This window comes from Mirounga angustirostris, unplaced genomic scaffold (genome assembly GCF_029215605.1).
Source record: "Mirounga angustirostris isolate CCGP_5_RB_7025 unplaced genomic scaffold, mMirAng1.0.hap1 SCAF_10, whole genome shotgun sequence".
Classification (NCBI taxonomy): Eukaryota; Metazoa; Chordata; class Mammalia; order Carnivora; family Phocidae; genus Mirounga; species Mirounga angustirostris.
In genome coordinates this window covers 26,165,444-26,188,479 of record NW_026991718.1, presented here as the reverse complement: position 1 = coordinate 26,188,479, position 23,036 = coordinate 26,165,444, and the positions used below count along the sequence as shown (strand labels likewise).

The 23,036-nt window shown below is 41.2% G+C and overlaps 1 protein-coding gene across 13 annotated transcripts in view; it reads right to left on the bottom strand.

The window, feature by feature from the left end:
* Positions 1–315: 315 nt before the first annotated feature.
* The window catches only part of TTC27 (tetratricopeptide repeat domain 27), a 168,388-nt gene continuing 145,667 nt past the window's right edge, over positions 316–23,036 (bottom strand). For 8 of the 13 annotated variants that reach the window (XM_064572082.1, XM_064572078.1, XM_064572080.1 and 5 more), the window contains 4 exons: positions 10,506–10,703; positions 9,090–9,201; positions 4,361–4,461; positions 316–554 (listed from right to left, as the gene is read on the bottom strand). In XM_064572082.1, coding sequence (XP_064428152.1) covers positions 432–554; positions 4,361–4,461; positions 9,090–9,201; positions 10,506–10,703 — 534 coding nt within the window. In that variant the 3' untranslated portion in view covers positions 316–431. Of the gene's footprint in view, positions 555–3,661; positions 3,925–4,360; positions 4,462–9,089; positions 9,202–10,505; positions 10,704–23,036 lie in introns of all 13 variants that reach the window. The other 5 variants (XR_010405508.1, XR_010405510.1, XR_010405509.1 and 2 more) reach the window with 5 other exon arrangements.

Sequence of the window (23,036 nt, the reverse complement as noted above, 5' to 3'; positions counted from 1 at the left end):
CTATCTACCTTTTATCATTTTTGGATAATAATGCAGCCGATCCAATGATTCCACAGACTTGTAGTGTGTGGATTTTTTTCCCTGTTACAGACTAAGTCTTTCCAAAGGATGCTCTAATTCATTTTAGGCTGAGAGAGAATAAACCCTATGCTAAAAAGAAAACTGTAATTTTTTTCTCTTAGTGCTGAAATACTTCAGCACAGAATACAAAAGAATATACTAAATTCAACTGCAACTAAGCCTAAAGAAACAGGGAACTTTTAATTAACGTACTTCGGAAAGTCCAAACGTGGAAAAACCACAAAACAAAAATGCTAGCCATTAAAGAGAAATTTATTTAAAAAAATCAATTATCTTGTGTTTCAGATACACAGGTATAAGAGAAATTCAGAAGGTGAGCGCTCCTTTTCCAAAAACTCTTCCCAGGATGGTCAGTACTGGTTTCGAAACTGGTTGCTTAGGCCTTGCAGCTCTATGACGAGGGCGTCCATCGCTGCTTTTTCATCAGCTAACTCCCTGGAAATTTCTCCACTTGACACATCTGTAAAAAGTTGCTGCAACATAAAGAACAAAGGAGAACTATCAAAACAATGACAATCTCTTTAAAATAAAATAGGTACAGAGGATAGAATTAAAATTCCCTGTATCTAATAATACCACATGGTAGTAGCAATGGTTAGTGTTTGTTCTGTTCACCATCCTGGAAATGTACAAGCCACAAAATTAAACCAGGCATCAAACAACATGCCTGAACTTGTAAATTCAAATGAGCTCTGCTCTTAAAAATGGTTGTCCTTAAAAATAGTTGCAGTTGAATTCACTAGTTATTCATTTTTTTTAATTTTATTTATTTATTTGTCAGAGAGAGGGATAGCCCGAGCAGGGGGAGGGGCAAAGGGAGAAGCAGGCTCCCTGTTGAGCAAGAAGCCCGATGCGGGACTCGATCCCAGGACCCTGGGATCACCTGAGCCAAAGGCAGATACTTAACCCACTGAGACACCCAGGTGTCCCCTGGTTATTCATTTTGATGTCATACGATGGTTTCAGGATGAATGGACATTTGTCATCCAAACAAAACAAATCTATTCATTGTGTATATAAGCAAAATGAATATACTTTATGTTCAAGCTCATACAAATCATACCCCTTTATGCCAATTATTTGAAAATTATTACGGCTTAGGACTCAGAGGCCACAAAGATTATCAAGATTTGGTAAAAGCAAAGAAGCCCAGCATATTAAAATAAAAATAAATGTGCCCTCTTCCTGTAAAAGGAATTGCCTTGGGAGGCACATGGCAACATACTTCGATAATGCCACCATAGCTGAGGCATTCTGGAGAGCCTCTATTTGGAACTGCCTGCTGAGCCAGGATAGGCACCCAAGAAAATGAGCTTCAGGATTTTACGACCACAGTGTGCATGTGTGTGTTGATCAGAAATGTAATTTACTCAACATACTTTTTCTTTCTTTTTTTTTTTAATTTGAGAGAGAGAGAGAGCGTGAACAGGACGGGCGTAGAGGGCAGAGGGAAAGAATCTCAAGCAGACTCCCTGCTGAGCATGGAGCCCGACACAGGGCTCGATCCCAGGACCCTAAGATCATGACCTGAGCCGAAATCAAGAGTTAGTCGCTTAACCGACTGAGCCACCCAGAAGTCCCATTGTCTATCTTTTTCACCAGGCCTGACTAGATGACCTGTTTACCATTACCATATGACTATTTACTATCATGACCATAGATAATAAGACTTGACAATTGTTCTGATGGTTATTCTAAAAAGGGAGTCCCAAAGATGTTTTGAGTGATGGTATAATCACTGGGACAAGCTTAGAGTTTCACACAGTGATTTTTGGAGCCAAGAGCACTCACTGAATGTAGGACTTCATCAATGTTCAGTAAAGATTTGTCACGTTACCATGTAGTCACACCGTGCACAACATTTCATAAGAGAATGACATAGGAGCCGTCGCAATGTGATCAGTAGAGAAAACACCTTTTAGAAAAATAACCTAGACTCACATATTTTATTTTTACTAAGAATTATAGTGCTTGCAAATCATCATGAATCTGCATCACTCACCTATAAACTAAAGAGGAAGGAGAGAGAAACTGAGGCTTAGAAAGAATGGATTATTTGCTGAGGATCCCAAAGTGTGTAAGTGGTAAAATCTGTCCTGTCTCCAGGCTCTCCGCATTTTCCCCAACAGCCCTCATGCCCTCTGCAGCAAATCTGCACAGCGATTGGCCGGGGGGTGGGGGGGCGAAGCCCATGGACTGGCTGAGTCTCAGGTGAGTCTCTATCTCTAGGCTCTAGTTTATTTCCATGAACTCCCTGGCCTGGCAAGAAAAGATCAGAGATTGGTACAAACCAAGCTTATTACAAGCTATTTAATAGAGCTATCTATCCTATTTCATTTTCACTCTTTAAAGTGTTCTAAAAAAGTGTTTTGGGGATCGCAATTCAGCTGAGCAAACCCAAGTTGTTAAAAAAATAGGAAAGGCATATGATCTACTACAAAATCAGAGACTCCCAAACACTCTAGCAAAAACAGGCTTTCAGAAGGAGGCGTTGGGAGGCAAATTTTCCCAGTTGGTATCTAAAGAGAACAAAGTCTAAACACAGATGATGTTCTGAGGCCTCATTTTCAATGTTTGGGGATCTTCCACAAAAGGGAGGATGGGCAGTACCTGCAGAGACAAGATATTTAGGTTTGCAGGTACAGATTTATGTAAAAGTAGTAACTTATAAGAAAAAGCTTTGCACAGAGATAAGGGAACTAGTAGAGTTATCTCCTGAGGAAATAAACAATCGTGGGTAGGTTAGTAATCTAACCAAAACTAACTAGGAAACCTATCTCCCGAAGGAAAGTCACAGAAGAAGCTTGCTACCTTGACTTTCTTTGAGAGTCTGTGCAGCCTTCTGAGAGATACAAAATTCTGAAGTTATCATACCAAGCTGGGAGGAAATACAGTTCTTCCTGGTAGATTATTAGAAACTGGGTCCAGCTTGCAGATTAAAAGGATAGTAAAGCAAGTTAATAATCTAAAGGGGCAAAAATGATGCCCTCATCAGAAAAGATCAAGCAATTAATAAAAAGACATACTTACTCTGGGAAGGTTTTTACATGTGTCCTGAAGTGACTTCACTTGCCATACACTTGCTCTCAGAAGTGTCAGAATTCATTTACAACCCAAGATTAAATAGTGAAGGCAAGCAAAAATGAGAAAAGAAAGCACTGAATTGTATTAGAAACTATATTCCTTGGGGTGCCTGGGTGGCTCAGTCGGTTGGGCTCAGGTCATGATCCAGGGTCTGGGGATCGAGCCCCACATCGGGCTCCCTGCTCATCGGAGTGCCTGCTTCTCCCTCGGCCCACTCGTGCTTTCTCTCTCTCAAATAAATTAATTAATTAAAAAAAAAAAAAGAAAGAAACTATATTCCTTTACAGTTTGCTTCCAGAGGTATAATCCACACCTGGCTGCAGGGATCTCCCAGGCTCCACCCCGTACCTGCCCTGCCACAGGTAGACGCTCCAAGTTCAGACTCCAAACCAGTTCCCTCAGGGATTCTCAGGTGTCCCCAACCCAGCGCTAGTTCACAAGGTGGCATTTGTAGATTGGTGGTAAATGTTTTAGTTGTCAAACCTGAGCCACTCACCGACCTTAATCTTTGTGAAATCCATATACTACCCACTTAATATTTGTTTCGAAATCAGCTTTTTTTTTGTAGTTTTTAATTTTATTATGTTATGTTAGTCACCATACAATACATCATTAGTTTTTGATGTGGTGATCCACGATCCATTGTTTTCGTATAACACCCAGTGCTCCGTGCAGTACGTGCCCTCCTTAATACCCGTCACCAGGCTTCGAAATCAGCTTCTTAAATAAAAGTCTTTTTTTAGAGGAAACATTACATTACTGCAAATGAAAAGTAAGCAATAATATTCATGAAAATGTAGATCTGAGGTGCTAGTTAAAGTTTTTCTAACATGTGCTGAAATAAATACACACTGAAATCAAAAGTTCAGCCAAGCGCTATCAGGGGCATGTATGTCACACTTCGGAAAAAGTGACAATAAGAAGAGCATTGTTTTAATTTAAATTCAAGAAAGCAGCAGGGCTGGGTTACAAGCATTAATTTCAAAGACTCCCAAGTTACCCACAGGAGTCTAGCCATTGGGCCAGTAACACCCCCACCAGTCCAACCGACCCCCTGGGGGCTGATAGCGGAAATGTAACATGGGCCTAAAATCAGCCCTGACGTAAAAAAGAAGATTTAAGAGCAGTCAGCTAATGCTAGAGACCCTTCTTCCTATGACACTTTGAGTTAAATCACATTTTAAATCACTCTCACCTTTGCTTTAGATAACAGGCCCTGTAAATTGAGTCGAACTGAAGAAAGCACCTGTATAGCCTCTGGGGGGCTGGATTTGTTTTTACTGTGTTTTATAGCCACTGAAACATAAATATGGGAGAAAACACGCGTTAAATACTGGTAACGATAATTTACAAGTGCCAAAAACCATTACTTAATTAGGATTTTATAGTACAGACTTGAGAAATATTCCCACATGGAAAGGCTTTGTTTTGGCAAAAGGACAACAATTATGTGCATAATTTCCCCCATTATCCTTCTTTTTTTTTTCAAAGATTTTATTTATTTATTTATTTGAGAGAGAGAGAGAGAAACAGCATGAGAGGGGAGAAGGTCAGAGGGAGAAGCAGGCTCCCCGCTGAGCCGGGAGCCCGATGTGGGACTCGATCCCAGGACTCCGGGACCATGACCTGAGCCGAAGGCAGTCGCTTAACCAACTGAGCCACCCAGGCGCCCTCCCCCATTATCCTTCTTCACGCTTATTGCTAAATGAAGAATTTTGAGGGGAAATAGGTGATTTTTGGTAAGTTACAGATCACTGGGAAGAGACCCTAAACACACACACACACACACACACACACAGTGAAATCAGGCAAAAAGAGACAAAATCTAACTGAACACAAGGTGCCCACAGAGGGCAAAACCAGATGAGGCAGATCTTTAGTGTAGCTTCCCGGGGCACCGGGTCCCAAACGGGGGCTCACAGTGGCCCATGACACCAGCCCAGTGAAGCGACATCCAGGTATTTACAGCTCAATTCTAACTGCATTTTCCTTTTTTTTTTTTTTTAAAGATTTTTTATTTATTTATTTGAGAGAGAGAATGAGATAGACCATGAGAGTGGGGAGGGTCAGAGGGAGAAGCAGACTCCCTGCCGAGCAGGGAGCCCGATGCGGGACTCGATCCCGGGACTCCAGGATCATGACCTGAGCCGAAGGCAGTCGCTTAACCAACTGAGCCACCCAGGCGCCCCTAACTGCATTTTCCTACTCCGGGTTTATGTCCCCATTCTGGAAGAAGCGATTTCAACAACCTATGTGCTTGCGTTCAGCGAAGGTGACCACACCCAGGCTCTCAGGTTGCTGAGTGGTGCTTGGCATCAGCAGGGACTGGGAGAGAACAAAGTCACTCACGTGTGACAACGCTGTGTCCAGAGAGCCAGGGAGCCCATCTTCCTAAAATGTGAAATTATCAAGAGGGGATAATCCTCCCTAGCAGAAGGCCTGGCTATTAATGCTTTATAAGAACAAGTGAGGAGCTTGGTAAAAATACAATGCCTGGTATCTCTCCACTGGTTTGTTTTTATTTTTGTTCTTCTAAATTATGCTTGCCACAAAGCAGACCAATAACCAGATCCTATTTTAAAACTACACTAAACAGTGCAACGATGAAAGTCACTCAGTGCCCTAGATCTTAGACCAGGAATGGAAAATAGGTGTCTTTCTTGCATGCAAACTCTCATCAATTGGTGGGGATTGCCTGTGCCTGGAAAATCGTTTTATCATTAATTAATCTCCCATGGCTGGTGAGAACCAAGTTTGACATTCTCATTTCAAAATAATTATTAGACTTTGACATTTCTCAGCTAAGGGTGGAAACAATGCATGGTAATCAACAATGTGTAACTCGTTTTCAAAGGGCACAGTCAACCTGGAGATAGTGAGGATTATGATGTCTGTGTGCCTTAGGAGAAGACCGTTGTACTACGACGGCTGAGGTATTTGGGCTGTTAAATACCTAGGAACGTATCAGAAACAGCTTTTTTTTTTTTTTTAATTCTTATTTTCATTCAGGAAAAAATTTTAAAAAAAGAGCAAAAAGACAAAAACACTATTACACCCCTCGCTTAATCCCATTTCCAAAAAGCACTAGAGACAAAGATAAGAGTTCTAGAAAGGGAGAGAAATAAAATGCTGATCCAAATCATCAGGAAATCCAAGATAGCAGTGCTTCCTCCAGGCAGACTACAGTTAAAATGCATAACTATTATTTTGAAAGTCCCTGGATGGCAAAGAAGGAACCAGCTTTTGCCTACCCTTTCCCAGAAAACAGAATAGCAGAAATTGGAAATGAATAGCCCCCAGACAATACAAATGGGTACACGATGACAACATTGTTACACAAAGGTCTGAAGCCCTATGGAGAGACACTGCAATGTCTTATCAAGTACATGGCTACTCTTAAAAATAGCAACCCAAAAGGGAGTAAATCATGTGGAGGTGGTATGTGTGTGTGTGTGTGTGTGATTTTTTCTTAATGTTTTATTTTCTTTTTCAGAATTGGGCAAGGTAGGGCGCCTGGGTGGCTCAGTCGTTAAGCATCTGCCTTCGGCTCAGGTCATGATCCCAGGGTCCTGGGATCGAGCCCCACATCGGGCTCCCTGCTCCGCGGGAAGCCTGCTTCTCCCTCTCCCACTCCCCCTGCTTGTGTTCCTGCTCTCGCTATCTCTCTGTCAAATAAATCAATAAAATCTTTAAAAAAAAAAAAAAAGAATTGAGCAAGATAGACAACAGTGTTGGGGAGAAAGATAAAAAAAAAAGAAGAGAATAACAAAGAAACCCAGTTCATTCCTCAGCTGAGCACTGGTCTACAAAAGCAACAAAGAGGGCGCCTGGGTGGCTCAGTCGTTAAGCGTCTGCCTTCAGCTCAGGTCATGATCCCAGGGTCCTGGGATCGAGTCCCACATCGGGCTCCCTGCTCGGCAGGAAGCCTGCTTCTCCCTCTCCCCCTCCCCCTGCTTGTGTTCCTGCTCTCGCTATCTCTCTCTCTGTCAAATAAATAAAATCTTAAAAAAAAAAAAAGCAACAAAGAAAAGGTAAAGTTTTATCTTCATAAATCTAAAATATCACCAGAAACTAAAGCTGAGCATCCACTCACAGATGCTTAAAGTGTTGTAGGAACACCAACACCTAATTCATTAAAGTCAGAGGAAACTTAAAAGAATAGAAGCTTGTTTTTCTCCCAGTACTGCCCTGAGGAAAAAAGGTGCCCAAAATAGCTTAAAAACGACTTTAAGATACAAACTGAAGATTTTCTTCCTGCAGTACTTATTTCTTTAACCTGTGCATTTATATTTGACAGGTTTAATAGCATCACTTAGTGACTACAGAAAATATCTTGGCTTTGACTGTTACAAAGCTAGCTGTTCACAGAAATGTTTAGGGTTGGCAATCTCAAGTAGGTAAGATAAATTCTTCCAAGGAGATTGCACCTTGCTGTAATTATGTACATAATACACCTAGGTATGGGTTTCCTCAAACATGGTACTATATTCACAAAGGTCAAAGGCATCAGGACTGCACTCCCTCTGAGCCCACCCACCATGAGGCCAGCACAATCCACATGAACTGCAGCCACATTCCACAGGTCTATCGGCGATGACCTCCACCTCATCTACTCTGTAGTTCAGCTACACAGAGTTCAGCATGTCTCCCTGATCTGTCAAGGGGTAGGCGGCCCAGATAATTGGATATTTATATCCTTCTTGTCAGTGATATCAAAGACCGTAAGTAGAATTATCAACTACTAAGCCCATTTCTAAACTGTTTGAATGTTCTGTGACTTCTTTAGAGACACGTTAACCTTTACTCTTGTTCTTCCTTTTTCTCTTTTTAGTTTGAATGCCTTATCAGACAGCTCAGCTCCTCTACCCCCAGAAGGAACAGGGTTGGGGTGAGAAGGTCAGGGATTCACATTTCAACCATGTGCAAGATACTCTTAAGTGTTTAAATGTGTTTTCATTTATTCTTCCTAACAAGAAGGTAGGCATTACTCCCATTTTACTGATGAGGGAACTAAGGCTCAGAGGAGTTAAGTGATTTACCCAACACCACCTAGCAAGTACGTGGCAGAGCCGGTCCTGGAGTTTAGGTCTCCCTGATTTCAAGGGTCTGCCCTTTTTACGGTCTCATTGGCTCCCCAATTACTGTAACTATTAGTTGCCAAAAAAGTTAGAGGACGACTTTAGGATAGGTTCATAGTCTCTGTGATTCAGTTCTTAACACTGTGGCTTCATTATTTTATTTGAACTGCATATCCAGGGCATCACACATCCATACTCAGTTCTAAATATAAAAATGCATTATTAAATTTAACTGGTATATTTTTTCATTAATGCAAATAATGAAAAGGGGCCTTTATCTGGAATATACCCAACAGGCATGCAACCTTATATGTAAGGTTATCTCTCCCCTCAAATATCATCCACTAATTTTCCCAAACGCAGGGATAGGATTATATTTTTTATTTCTTTTGCATATGCCACAGCTTTTTGTACATTCTACGTCCTCCAGTAATCTATGTGTTTTTGAGAAAAAATATTTCCATTTATAAAGGAAGACTACAAGTCAGGAAATGTTAACAGATTTCCTTAATACTACACAAGCAACACCAACAGACCTTGTGTGCTTGAAGATCAGATACAGTTGGAAAGGTACTTCACGTCTTGAAAGCTCCTGATACCCATCACTTATTCCAATGGTATTTAAGCCTCTATCCTTCCTACGCTCCGGCCTCTATTTGCTCCTGTTGCTCCGAAGTGCTTACTACCTAGCAGCTGGTCTTATAAAGATTTGCTGCATGAAATATGACAATTCCATAGAAGGAAATAATCTGAAGCTATTTGTAATGGAACTTCACTTTTGACAAATTCTTTTTCAGTACAAATACATTAAAATATGGCAGGGATAGCAAACATTACATCAAATACCATGTGCGAGTCCTAAGGCTCTCTGCACCACTTGCTTAAATGATGTCATATCTTTCTCCCAACAACTGGACTGTGTGTCACACTTGTATGCCTTAGAGAGATACTGGAACGCCTGAGGACAGAAAAAGAACAATATTCAGAATAACAAGTAGAATGCACATTTCAAACTCGGTTTCCTGGAAGTCATGTGGAACTAATTCCAACTTGAAAAACGAGCATCTGTGTCATGCAGCGCGGTCTTTATTATTCTCATCAAAGAAAGGGTACAGACGCACAGCCAACAGCAATAAGCAATTAAAAGCAATCAAATGGATGTATTTGGATAGAGACACTTCCCTCCAAACAGAAAAACAGAAATGCCAGGTTTGGAAATCTAGAAGAAGGGCACACACCTTTCCTCAGCATCTGTAGCCATCAGCTTAAGAGCCCGGTTTAGAGAATGAGGCATGAACTTGACGACACCTACAGAATTACCGAGAGGTGTGTATACTCACAGAAGTTTAAAACACTCTTTCCCAGCCCCATCCTTGCAGATTCTTGAGGGAGAAGTCACCGATCAGAGAATTCAGACTACCCTTGATTCCATATGCAAGAGCACATAATTCAAGAAGAAATGGAAGGAGAGAAAGTAGGAGTGTGTGCATGCGTGCGTGTGATTATGTGTTCTCTGGGTTGACAAGCAATGGTAGAAGCCAGCTGGGTGGACTGAGGGAGGAGAGATGGCTAGGAATCCCACAGATTAGCTGTACTGCAGCGAATTCCAAACTCACGCAAGGAGTACATGTGACTTGTTGTGGATGTTTTGAAAAGAACAGAAAACAATTATTTCAACCTTGGAAACTCTGGGGGCTCCTTTGAGTTCTAAGATAAGAGGCCAAAGGCATAACTTGAGTGTAACTGCTGTTCTAATGCACTTCCAAGAAAGGTGCAGGGCAACCTCTATAAAGCATTTTGTGTTTAGACTTACAAGCTCTCCTCCAATGTTCTTATCTAGTGCCTTTTTCTTTTTCCCTTCCATGGCCCCTATCTCAGATCTAAACCATCTTTGTCCCTGGGCCCCATCTCCCTGAGTCTTCAGCAAGGAGCCTGCAGAAAGGGCTGGGGGTAAATAATGGGAGCAGCTGCTCGCGGCAGCTCCAGTGGGGGAGCAGGCTGGAGAGACCTTTTGCAGGAAACAGAGAAAATTATGTAAGAAAAATTCATAGAAAGAAAAAAAAAAGTGAATGCTTACAAGTCTTAACCTGCCCGCAATTCAAAGTGCTTATGTTAAAGATTCTGAATCAAAACGGAAAACCTGAGCATATCAATCTTCCATTTCAAGCTATTTAACTCTTCCTCCAACCATCAAGGAAGCAGATCCAATACACATAATTCAAACAAAAGGCAAGCACCCGGGAGGACTGAAAGGGGACTTACCTTTTCATTTTCATCAGGCTTTTCGCTCTGCCCATTTCCATACACTTCGGCATACAGCCTCCAGATTTCTCCATCATTCGTCACTCTTGAAGTCACTCTGCCAAGTAACTCCTGCAGCTTCCCTTTGAGGCCAGTTGCAACATCTCCACTTCGATCGGTCATCCCGTCAACCACTGCCCTGACCAGAATTTTAAGGACCTTAAAAAATGCACAGAACAAACTGGTAAGCTAGAAAAAAACCAAATAATAACAAAAAACAAAGGGCTACCATCACCATCATCAATGACTGTGATGGTGAAAAACCTTGAGACCTGCTGGAATATCATCTTTACACTTCTTAAAAATAAACATCAAGCCATGCTGAACCACTCTCTAGAATCACATGCTGATTCGCATAGGCTCCCTTTTAAGGCTCCTGGGAGGGTTCTTCTTTTACAGGCTTGATGCTTCTCTCTTCTCATTCTGAGTGCTCTCCCTGAATGATCTGATTGACACCTGTAGCTTTTAGGAATGTAAGCTCAGACTCATGGTCCTAACTACATACAGCAAAAAAAGTGGAAAAGAGAACATTTAGTTGTGTTTTTCTTTCTTGTTTGGACAAGATACCTTATCTCTGCCTATAAATTCACATTACAACCCCACATGTGTAGTTTTAATTCTGAAAAAATAAAATTCTTATTACAATCCCACTCGTGGTTTTATTTTTTGTTTTGTTTTGTTTTTTTGTTTTTTAAAGATTTTATTTATTTGACAGAGAGAGACACAGTGAGAGAGGGAACACAAGCAGGGGGAGTGGGAGAGGGAGAAGCAGGCTTCCCATGGAGCAGGGAGCCCGATGCGGGGCTCGATCTCAGGACCCTGAGATCATGACCCGAGCCGAAGGCAGACGCCCAACCATCTGAGCCACCCAGGCGCCCACCACTCGTGGTTTTAAATCTAAAAGTAACAATGCAGAAGGGACTGCATGGATATGCACTACTGTCAAGTGATCATTCTTTAAACATTTCAAGGATTAACACATTTTAAAAGGGATGGCCTACTAAAATAGTTACTATCAAGTACAAATAAAGCATACTAAATTAGTAAAATACTTTGCTTTCTCTGGGATCTGACAATTGGTCCAACATCCTCCTCCTATAGGAGGAGTTGGGGGAGAGAAAACTTTCAGCTTTCTTGCCAATGAAAATGGAGAGAGGCAGTGCAGGTGTTTGAGAGGGGAAAAGTTGGAGAAGAGAGTGTATGTGTGTATGTATTTGGTGGTGTGTGAAGGGAACGGAACAGTAAAAGGGTAAGGAGGTGGCTTGTCTATGTGAACAGGAGCAGGTAGGGCGAAGGTAACTTTAGACAGGCAGATACCAAAGCCTCTACACAATTCATATGCAGATGTCACAAGAAGAGAGTGGGACCTTGAACAGGAGTGGAAGCACTGACAAATGTCTTCATACTCTCTATCTGTATGTTCAATGGCCAGTTAAATGAGCTTAGAAGAAAGTTCTATAAGGAGGAATAAATAACAGAAGTCATTCATGGCCATGGCAGATATTGCCTAAAGAGATTCTGTTGAGTAAGAATCAGATTACAGATAGAATCCTAAGGAACACTACACTTAAGGGAAGGTAAACAGGGGACTATGCACAAGCAAGACTAAAAAGGAGTGCTCAGAAAGATGGGATTAAGTGATGTCATGGAAACCAAGGGAGGAGGAAGTAACAAGAAGAGCACAGCTATAAAAGTTTAGGGCTGGAAGACTCCACTGGATTTAGCAATTACAAAGGGTTAGTGACTATCCAGAGCTAAAGCCAGAAGAAAGGCAGGAGACATTGATTTCAGACAAGTGGCTTACAAAGAGAGAGAAAAACATGAAAACCAAGACAATTATTAACATCATAAAAAACAAAAAGCAAAAAAAACCCCAATCATAGTAGCCTGTAATGCTCATTTTGAATATTATATATATAGGCATAGACTGTTAATAGAGAATATTCATGTAACCAAAAAATTTAATGTAAATATCCTGGGAAAATAAGAAAGAGAAGTAGCACTTAGGGTGCCTGGGTAGCTCAGTCTGTTGAGCATCCGACTCTTGATCTCAGCTCAGGTCTTGATCTCAGGGTCGTGAGTTCAAACTCTGCTTAAAAATAACACAATTTAGAGGTGGAATAATTCTTGGGGATACAGAATCCATGATATGGCCACTTGAATGGGTTGCTCATAGGGAGTAAAGAAAAGGACAAAGAACTTTAAGTCCAGGGCGCCTGGGTGGCTCAGTTGGTTAAGCAACTGCCTTTGGCTCAGGTCATGATTCTGGAGTCCCTGGATCGAGTCCTGCATCGGGCTCCCTGCTCGGCAGGGGGTCTGCTTCTCCCTCTGACCCTCCCCCCTCTCATGTGCTCTCTCTCATTCTCTCTCTCTCTCAAATAAATAAATAAAATCTTAAAAAAAAAAAAAAAAGAACTTTAAGTCCAAAGTACTGGACATAGCATCTACCTAAAACACTAAGTACTCAAGAACAGCTAGATCAAGAGTGAAGTGTAATATCTATAGAATTAGTTGCTGAAATCCACTATAAATACAGGGACTATGACACTGGTAAACAGCAGTGATGAGGACAGGTCTTCTGTCTACTACATCACAGAATTGTTGTATCAAGGAGTCAACATATATGTAAAGAGCTTCAAAACTATAAAGCAATATAAACCTATAAACTATTATGATGATCACTGATCCTCAACTTCCTTACTCCATCAAAAGTGGACAGCAAAACCCTCCTTGTTAGCTCACTCTCCATATGCCCCTAAACTTCCTTCTGGTTCAGAAGAGACCTAAAGAAAAACAGAATCCACCACCATGGTAGCAGCCCTCAATACCTCCCCACTCACTACCTCTGCTGTGAGCATCACTGTGTGCCAAGCCCTGTGCTGAGCACATGACCAACCTGATCTCACTGGTTCTCACAGCAACCCTAACAGGCAGGTACTCTCCCCACTTTACAAATACACTCAGGCAAGAGAGGCTAAATGTACTTTCTCTGGGTCCCACAGCAAGTAAGTCGCGGAGAGGGGTTTTGAACACCAGTGGTATTTGACTCCTGAGCTTTGATGGAGATGATGAGAAGACAATAATGGTAGACAACACTTCCATATATATATGTAAGAGACACAGAGAGACAGAGACGGTGACAGAGACAGAGAGATGAAGAGAGCATGTGAGCATGTTCGAGAGCCAGGGCCTCCGTGAACACACAATCCTCCTGACAGTCCTGTGAGGAAGGTGCTCTTGTTATTTGCATTCTGTAGATGCAAGAATTCCAATTTCCAAGAAATTGGAGCACAGAGGAGTCAAGTAACCTGTCCAAGGTCACACACCTGGGAAAGGTGGAGTTGGATTTGAACCCACAGTCCAGGTCCTGGATCTTGCACTCAAGCATTCATTGCATTCATTTACAAGGCACAGTTCCTTACTCCGGTTATTTCTTCCTTTCTAATAAATTCTCTTATACTGGAAAAATTTCTCTTTTATGAAATATGTATACTAGTGACTTTGATCATTTCATTATCATTTCTTCGCCAAATCTTGAATTGACCAAAACCAAACAGGTTTTTGTAGTTTTATTATTTATTTATTTATACTTCCCCCAGACATAGGAGCTAATTAAAAACAAAAAGGTAAATAAAATTCCCAAACATAAGCACTACTAACATTGCAGTGAATTTCTTCTAATTTTTTACTATGTGTGAATTTTTTAATACTATGTAAACAGTCTTATCTTCCCTGTTTCACTTAACATTACGTCATGGAATTTTTTCATGTTTTCATAGACTCTTTAAAATAGATCATCTTAATAGATTTAAAATATTCCACGGGGTTGACATACTGTAGTCTATTTAACAATTTCCCTGCAGTCAGATAAATAGGCTGCTTCCATGTGCTCCCACTGTTGATATTATTATTATTAAAATTAACTACTTCAATGCGTATTTTTGTGCCCAAAGTTCTTTTCCACACTAAAGCTTTCCTTAGTTAGATTTCTAGAACAGGAGCATCTGGCTGGCTCGGTCAGTGGAGGCTGTGACTCTTGATCTCAGGGTTGTGAGTTCAAGCCCTACCTTGGGTGTAGAGGTTACTTAAAAAAAATAGAAAATCATAAAAAACAAATTCCAGAAACAGAATTACGGAATCAAGGGAATAGACATTTTAAGACTCTGGTAGTGAGTTTGATACTTTCTACAAGGGCTAAATCAAATTAGATGCCTATCAGTGGTAAATGAAAATGTGTCATTTCATTGCATATTACCAGCACTGGGCAGATCACTATTTTTTAAATCTTTGATATTTTGTTCTACTAAAGGTATATGCAGATATTATTTTGAATTTTATTTCTTTCATTATTTAGTGCATTTAAATCTCCTTCCAAATGTTTGTTGAGTAAACATATTTCCTTTCAAAGACATTTAAATGTCTTCTTACTTTGTATTGAACTCATTTGTTTCCACTGTGAAAACAGCTTTACTGTTAATCTTCATTATGGAAATAATATAGCCCACAAGCTGATGGACTAATCCACTGCCGGCTCCTCTTTCTGAATCCAACACCATCCATGGCTTGAGAAAGGAGAAAGTTGATGAATCTGAGGCAGAAGCATATGGGGAAGAAAACAGGGGGCGAGCTGAGCCTGGAGGGCTGTCACCGACAGGGGAAGGTGCCACTGGGATGAGGAAGCTGGTAAGGTAAGAAGTGGGAAATTCTGGAAACCAAGTGAAGGAAGCATTTCAAGGAGGGAGACCCGTGGTGTTAGACATTGCTGATAGGCTGAAGAACTTGAGGACTGACGAGTGTCCCCTGGAAGCGACACGAGGGTCCTTGCCAATAGCACAGTTCAGTAGACAGGGAGAGAAAGCCTCATGGGCATGGGCTCCAAAGAGGCCAGGAGGAGGGGAAGCCCATGTGGGAAGATGATTCTCCTCCGGAACGAAAGAGCCACAGAGAAATGGGGTGGCGGCTGGGGAGGAAGTGAGTGTGCACAAATTATTTATGCGCAGTTGGAAGACACTGAGGACGCTGACAAACTAGAGCAATAGATAAATGCATTCGGTAGTATTTTCCCTTTTGTAATGTAGCACAAGTTATAGAGGCATATTTTAATGCACGGTGATTATAAGGGAGGGCCAACTAGCCTTTTTATCTGAAAACTAATGCTAACAGTCTACTCCAAAGATGATTCTTTAGTCTGTGTTTACTTTCCTGGGGTTCTGGACACCCATGTGGTAATCTAATGAGAGTTCAGAACCCTCTTTCCAGAATGTGCGTATCCACATAGATAAGTCTTTTTCACGGTGGTGCAGGTCCTATCACGATCTCCTAAAGCCTAACAATGGAATCCTACTTTGTGAGAGAGAGAGAGAGAGAGAGAGAAACCAAGACTCTTTAACTACAGAGAACTGATGGTCACCAGAACGGCGGTGGGTGGGGGGTAGGGGGGAAACAGGTGACGGGGATGAAGGAGGGCACTGGTTGTGATGAGCACCGGGTGTTGTACGCAAGTGCTGAGTCACTATATTGTACACCTGAAATTAATATAACACTGTACGTTAACTATCCTGGGCTTAAAACTTAAAAAAAAAAGAGAGAAATCCTAGTTTGTCCACCATGGCATGGGATTCCGTCTTCTCTCTCAATACTGCATACAACTGAGTTCTATTTGAAAAGCGTTACTAGTTTTCTATCAACTCCCTCCCTATTCTGACTATCTCCTGCGTCACCTCCAGACGCTCAAACATCTGGCGGTGTTGGCCAACGGCAAGGCCTTCACAGGACTGGGGGCGATCTCTGCGGCCTCTGCGGGTGTAGCTCTGCGCACGCCAGCTCTGCCACCACGACGGCTACCAGCGAGGCGCCGCTGTGTGCCGGGCGCACCCGGCCCTTGCCAACCCCGCTCTTCTCAGAGGCACTGCTTTCTCCCTGAAAAGCAGCACATCAGTTGTGGTGGGTCAGCTGTGGTGACCTGGCATCCTCCCCAAATTCACGTCTAAACAGAACTTCACAATGTGATCTTATTTGGAAACAGATATAATTTGCAGATACAATTAGCTGAGGTTATACCAGATTTGGGTGTGTCCTAAATTCAATGACCAATGTCCTTCTAAGAAGAGGAGAGGACATACAGAGAAGGTGGTGCAGAAGTAGGGGAAGAGGGAGAGACTGGAGCGAGGCCACCACAATCCAAGGAAAGCCAGGAGCCACCAGCATCCAGCGGAAGCAAGGGAAGATTGTGCCCCACAGCCTTCACAGGGAGCACGGCCTGGCCAACACCTTGATTTCGGCCTTCTAGCCTCCAGAACTGAATGGTGAGAATACACTCTGTTGTCTGAAGACACCAAGTCTGTGGTGACTTGTTAGGGCAGCCGCAGGAGACTAATCCAGGAGTCTCGAGCAGAAAGACCCAGACAACACCGAAATCACCGAGACGGTCTCTCCCCAGGGCACTTGCCCAGCTTCTCCTCATCATCTTCCAGGTTCAGTTCAGGAAGCACTAAATGAATGGCTGTCACCTCACAGCCTATCCCTTCTAGGGATGGTGACCTCTGGCACCCCACCCCGATGGCATTCTTTCCCCACACGTAAAAGTTTCAAATATCGAATCTCTCAAACTTTTCCTTCCTGGGGTATGGCTTTTGTGTCATGATAAAAAGAGTTTCTCCAACCCCAAGCTTATAAACAATCTTTGCCATACTGCCTTTATAGTTTTAACTTTTTCGGTGATGATGATGATGAAAGCAGCCACACTTAGAACACCTGTATGTGCCCAGCACTGTTCCAAGCCCTTTCCAGGGATCAACTCATTTACTCCTCACAACAATCCTTGGGAGGCAGGTCCTATTTTCATCTCCATCTTACAAAAGTGAGGCACAAAGTGATTAAGTTCCCCAAGGTCGCAGGGCTGGAGACGGGCCTAACTCCAGAAGCTCTGCTCATACCTACAACGTAATCCTGTTTCTCAAGGCACTCCAATTTAAATATGTGATCCACTTGAATTTATTTTGGTGTAAGCAGTGAAGCAGAGCTTTAGTGTTTTTATCCCAAATGCTTAGCCAACTATTCCAAGACATATTGAATATTCTATTTTTATCCCACAGACTTAAAATGTCATCTTTATCATGGACCACATTCTCATACTTACTTGAGTCTGTTTCTGAATGCTCTGTTCTGTCACATTTCATTCCTGTAGCAGATGTTAACTCTTTATATAATAAGGGTATTATTAGCTTTTTATCTTTCCTATTTGTTACAAATATTCTGTCACATACTTTTTAAATGTGGTCATAAAAATTCTTTCAAGTTTTCTTTTATTGCTTTAAAGTTCAGAAAATTTGGGAAGTATCTACTTCTATTCCTGATTGTTTTATGAGATAAAAAAATAGTTTGCATATAGTCCATTTGGAATTCATTTGATGTATCATAAAATAATCTAAGTATATTTTTTAAACCTGGATGCTCAGAGGGATTTCATTCTCATCAATATAAACAGCCCTGTAGTTCCTCACATCCTCCCCGAACAAATACCAGGCCAAGATGCCCTGCAATGACCTCTTAATCCCTCAACCACATCTCTCATTCATTTAGGTGATAAGAACTTTCTCTATCCTGAGTCTTTCTCACCTCCATCCCAGACCATGCCTAGGGGATGCAGCTGCAGAGAATAACCTGTGGGGAGCCACCTCCAGCCCCTAAAGAGAGTTCCCGTTTCCGCACATGGAAGAACAGTGATTCCAATGTACATGCTGAAGAATCTCCACAAAGAGAAAGACCTAACTATCCCCGTTCCCAACACTAACCTTAAATCCTTGGCCAAGTGTCACCAAAATCTTGGCTGAAAGCACAAGGTGTTGGCCCTCTGAATTCTGGAGGTCTTCAAAGCAGGAAGGAATGGGATTGCCTGAGGGCCAGTTATAAAAACTTCCAGGAGGGCTCCAGGCCAGGAGTGAAGCCATTTTCCGCCTCCCGGCTTGGCTACCTCCCTGCTCCACTTGGAGCTCTTTACAGAACTTGCTCTGTTTCCTGGCCTGATAACCCTGACCCTTAGCTTCCCCAAACCTTGGTTATCACAGCGAGGTAGGCAGTTTAGTATTTGCTTTTTCACTTCTTCAGGGAAAAAAAAAAAGTCTTCCATTATGGAAAAGGCATGCCCAGGCTTTTAGGTTAAAAAGACCAGACTTTAGGCTTCAAGTCCTGGCTTTACTACCACTTGCTCACTCTGAAATATCACCCTTATCAGTTCACCTTGCTGAGCCACAGATACCTCAGCAATCAAGCGGAAATAATACCAACTTTACAGCTATAATTTGTGTAATATATATCCATCCCCTCCCCTCTTTTCTTTCAGGTAACACCTAGCCACCACTCACCCCAGGACTGCAGTGTGGCTGGCAGCGTGCCCCACTGCCCGTCAACACTGTCTTCCCCCCTCCCAAAGAAAACACCAAAAGGAAATCCACACAAAGAACAACATCAATAGAAAAGTACACGCAGCTTATGATTCTCTGTATATGACACTGAAGTAAAAGCAAAAAAACGATGGCGCTGAAATCAGAAAGCAGTTGCTTGGCCGGGGCGGGGGTGGGGGGGTGGGGGTGGGAGCGGGGAGGGTGGTGGTACAATGGACTGGAAAGGGGCCTAAGAGGACTTCCTGTGGTGATGAAAATGTACCGTTATCTGTTTTGGGTGTTGGCTCTATAAGAACATAGAAAATGAGAAATATTTAGTATCCACCTGAAAATACTGAATGCCCTATAAAAGATAACGCGTGGTAAGTGCCAAAAACATAGTCAGCACTTAATATATGTTAATCCCCTTCCCTTCCTCTTCCATTTATAAATAGCAAATGGGGTGTAATACTGCAGTACTTAAATTCTTTTCCTGAAATGATTGCCCCAGTCATCAAAGAAGGAGGAGAAGGGGGGGGCGGGGAGGGAGGGGAAAAAGAAAAAAGAAGAAAACTAACAAATCAACATTAGAATTTACCCTGAGGAAAGAAGCATGGCTATACACAAGGATTTATCTATAAGGATACCCATGGCATTATTCACAATAGTAAATACCTGGAAAATTGAACAGAGACTAATTATGCGGGAATATGAAATTTTGTTTTATTGTAACTAAAATATATATAACCTAGACATAAATATAGATATGTACTATGGCAAAAAAAGCATTCTTGAGTTTTACTAGGCTATGCATGAGTCAAAATTAGGATATAGAAAAAGGAGAAAGTGATACAGATAGTACTCCTTTTAGTACAAACACTGAAAAATACAGAATAACTGTAGCTAACTTACTGTATTAAAAGGAGTATAAATTTACACACATATCCACACACACAACAGAAACAATTAAAATGACAAGAATCACATTTATAAAGAAATAGAAACAAACAAACAAATAAAATTTTAAGCAAACTAAAATAGAATGAGGTCAGGTAGTGTCAAACATAAGAATATCAGTTTTTGAAAGACACCTGTTGCCAAACTTGTAGCGTTAAGTAAAATTTCTTTAGCCAAGATAAAAATATGCCAGACAACCTATCAATTGTTTCAGTCCACACTGACTAATTGTAATAAAGCATGATGACAGACAGAAATAGTCAGTGAAGCTAAATATGACCAAGCCCCTCACTAGCCATCAAGACTTTCCTTCCATGGTGATTACATCACTACAGAGCGAGTCTCCTCACACCCACTAAACACTAAACATTGCCATCAACATTCTAAGACACTTGCAAGGAAAGGTATTAACAGGTCCTGACACATTATCTCACTGTGGCTATTTCTCCCTTGTAGGGTGTTACAGATGATAATTTAGCCTGACCAAGTTGCTGGGTATCTAGATGTTATGTTCTCAGTAACACTTCTCCAAATCCAAATGTAAACATTAAGCTAAGAGCTTTAGGACGTCTTCAGAAGTGCCATTCAAAGTGCTCTGTTGACAAGCAATATTTCTCATAACAGGAACAGTTCCTGGGGCTTCTGTGTGTGGCAGTGGGGGTACAGGAGGGAAGTCTCAAGAACCCCAAAGCTGCCCTTGTTTCTAAAATCACTGATCTTTTATAGAAACTAATTTCAAACTCACTGAAATATTCATGTGCAGATGAAATACTACTGTACAAAAGGAGGTGAGTTTCATATTCTGAATTTGAGGAACAAAGGAAGAATTAGAGGAAAACTAGGTTAAAATACTAGCTAGCCAAAAACTGTCTAAAACTTATTTTCATTCCAGTGTAGTTAAAACACAAGGTTACACAGCTTCAGGTGTACATTACAGGGGTTCAACGGCTCCACATATTACAGTGCTCATCACGGTAAGTGTACTCTTAATCCCCTTCCTCTGTTTCACCTATCCCCCACCCACCTTCCCTTTGGTGACCATCAGTTTGTTCTCTATAGTTAAGAGGCTGTTTTTTGGTTTGTCCCGTTTTTTCTCTTTGTTCATTTGTTTTGTTTCCTAAATTCCACACAGGAGTGAAATGATATGGTATTTGTCTTTCTCTGACTGGCTTATTTCACTTGGCATTATATTCTCTAGTTCCACCCATGTTTTTGCAAATGGCAAGATTTCATTCTTTTTTACGGTTGAATAGTATTCCAGTGTGTGTGTGTGCACACGCGCACATCTTTTTTATCCATTCATCTATCGATGGGCACTTGGGTTGCTTCCCTAATTTGGCTATTGTAAATAATGCTGCAATAAACATTGCTGCATCTATCCCTTTGAATCAGTGTTTTTGTATTCTTAGGGTACATACCCAGTAGTGCAAATACTGGATCACAGGGTAGTTCTATTTTTAACTTTTTGAGGAACCTCCATACTGTTTTCCAGAGTGGCTGCACCAGCTTGCATTCCCACCAACTGTGCACGAGGGTTCCTTTTTCTCTGAATCCTTGCCAACACTTGTTGTTTAGCTGGCCATAAATTTAAACTAAATCCTAATAATTTTCTCTAGAAAATCAAAAAATTGTCACTTAAGTTCAGGATTAGAATTTTAAATGGGAATCAGACCATGATTTTTCCATGGGTAGAAATTCCTCATGACTAGATTTGCTGGAAGGAGTGAAAAGCTCCATGAACACCAAAAGAGGTTTGAAAAATCTAAGATAAAAGTTCAATCAAAGCATCTCAATTCATGTCTGGAGAAGTTTTGGGGATTTTTTTAAGACCATTTTTTTTCCTTTTCTGAAAAATGCTCAAAATGCATCTCTATGCATTCAGAATTAAGGTTGGATAAATTGAAAGAAAAAAGTAATCCTTTTTTATAGAATCATTCTTTACATTAATTAAGCTTTGCTTCCTCTTTAGTTCTTCATTAAAAACTTAAGAAAAACACATTTTTACTTCAAAATGAATTGTAGTGACTGAGAATTGCCTAGAATTCCCTAGAATAAAAACTATTGTGTGAGTCTCTTTATTCTTTCTCAGGGAAGGCTACTGAAAGATTTCTAAGCCTGTGTTCCTACAATTCCAATGAACTGGATTCAGTATACAACGTGCCAAATCAACAACTGAAAATTTCATCTTTAGAGTCAACTAAAAACAGGTTATTTTTGCCAGCGTTTTCTCCTTGGTATCTGTCACTCTGACTACCATTATTCTAAATATCACCTCTCTCCCCATACACTTACAGATACTCAAATACAGCAGTATTATTCTAGACATGTGCAAGAATTTTTTTTCCATCCTGAGAGAGAAGGAGACTCCTAAGCTGGGAGTGGTGGGAGAACAGTAGGACAGAAGAAAAACTTAAGATTCTCAATACATTTCCAGCTAATTTAATTACAAGAGACTGGAATGATCCAGGCTGAACCTATTTTACTCTAAATCATTATCTTCAGTAAAGCAACTGTTTCATTTTGTCTTGCCTTTCTTTTGGAATACAGGCCTCTCGGGTACAAGATAGTTGGATGATTTGGCATACTTGATACCCCTAAGTCAACTGAAATCAGCAATATCTTGATGATTTTATAACTCTTTATTCATGTGGAAGCAACAGCTTTTCAGAATAATCTTTGAACAGTTATTTTGTTTGATAGCATTAGTTTCCTTAAAACGCAGGGGAAGATACATACATATGTTCCAGAGTCCAACATAGCTTATGAATGTCCAAATCTATCCCACAGAGCCATGGTGAGAACTGAGTTAATCCACGTCAAGTGCTTAGAATAGTGTCTGGCACACAGCAAGCCCTGAATAAATGTTAGTTATGATGACTCTACCACGTCCCACTTTGACTTGGTTTATGGGCCTTGAGAAGCACAGGAGAATAAGTGAGAGATAAAACAGAAAAGACGCCCCCTTTGATGCTCATGTACCATAACCACCCAAGTCCATCTCTCAGGGAAGAGGGGCCTAGACCCAGCCAGCTGGGTTCCTTATATAAAACCAACTCCAAGGGTGCCAAGCATAGAAGGATGATCAGGATTTTCTCAGGAAAATCCAAAAAGCCAATCCGGTAAGTCAATTATTACTAATCCTTAGCAGGTCTGA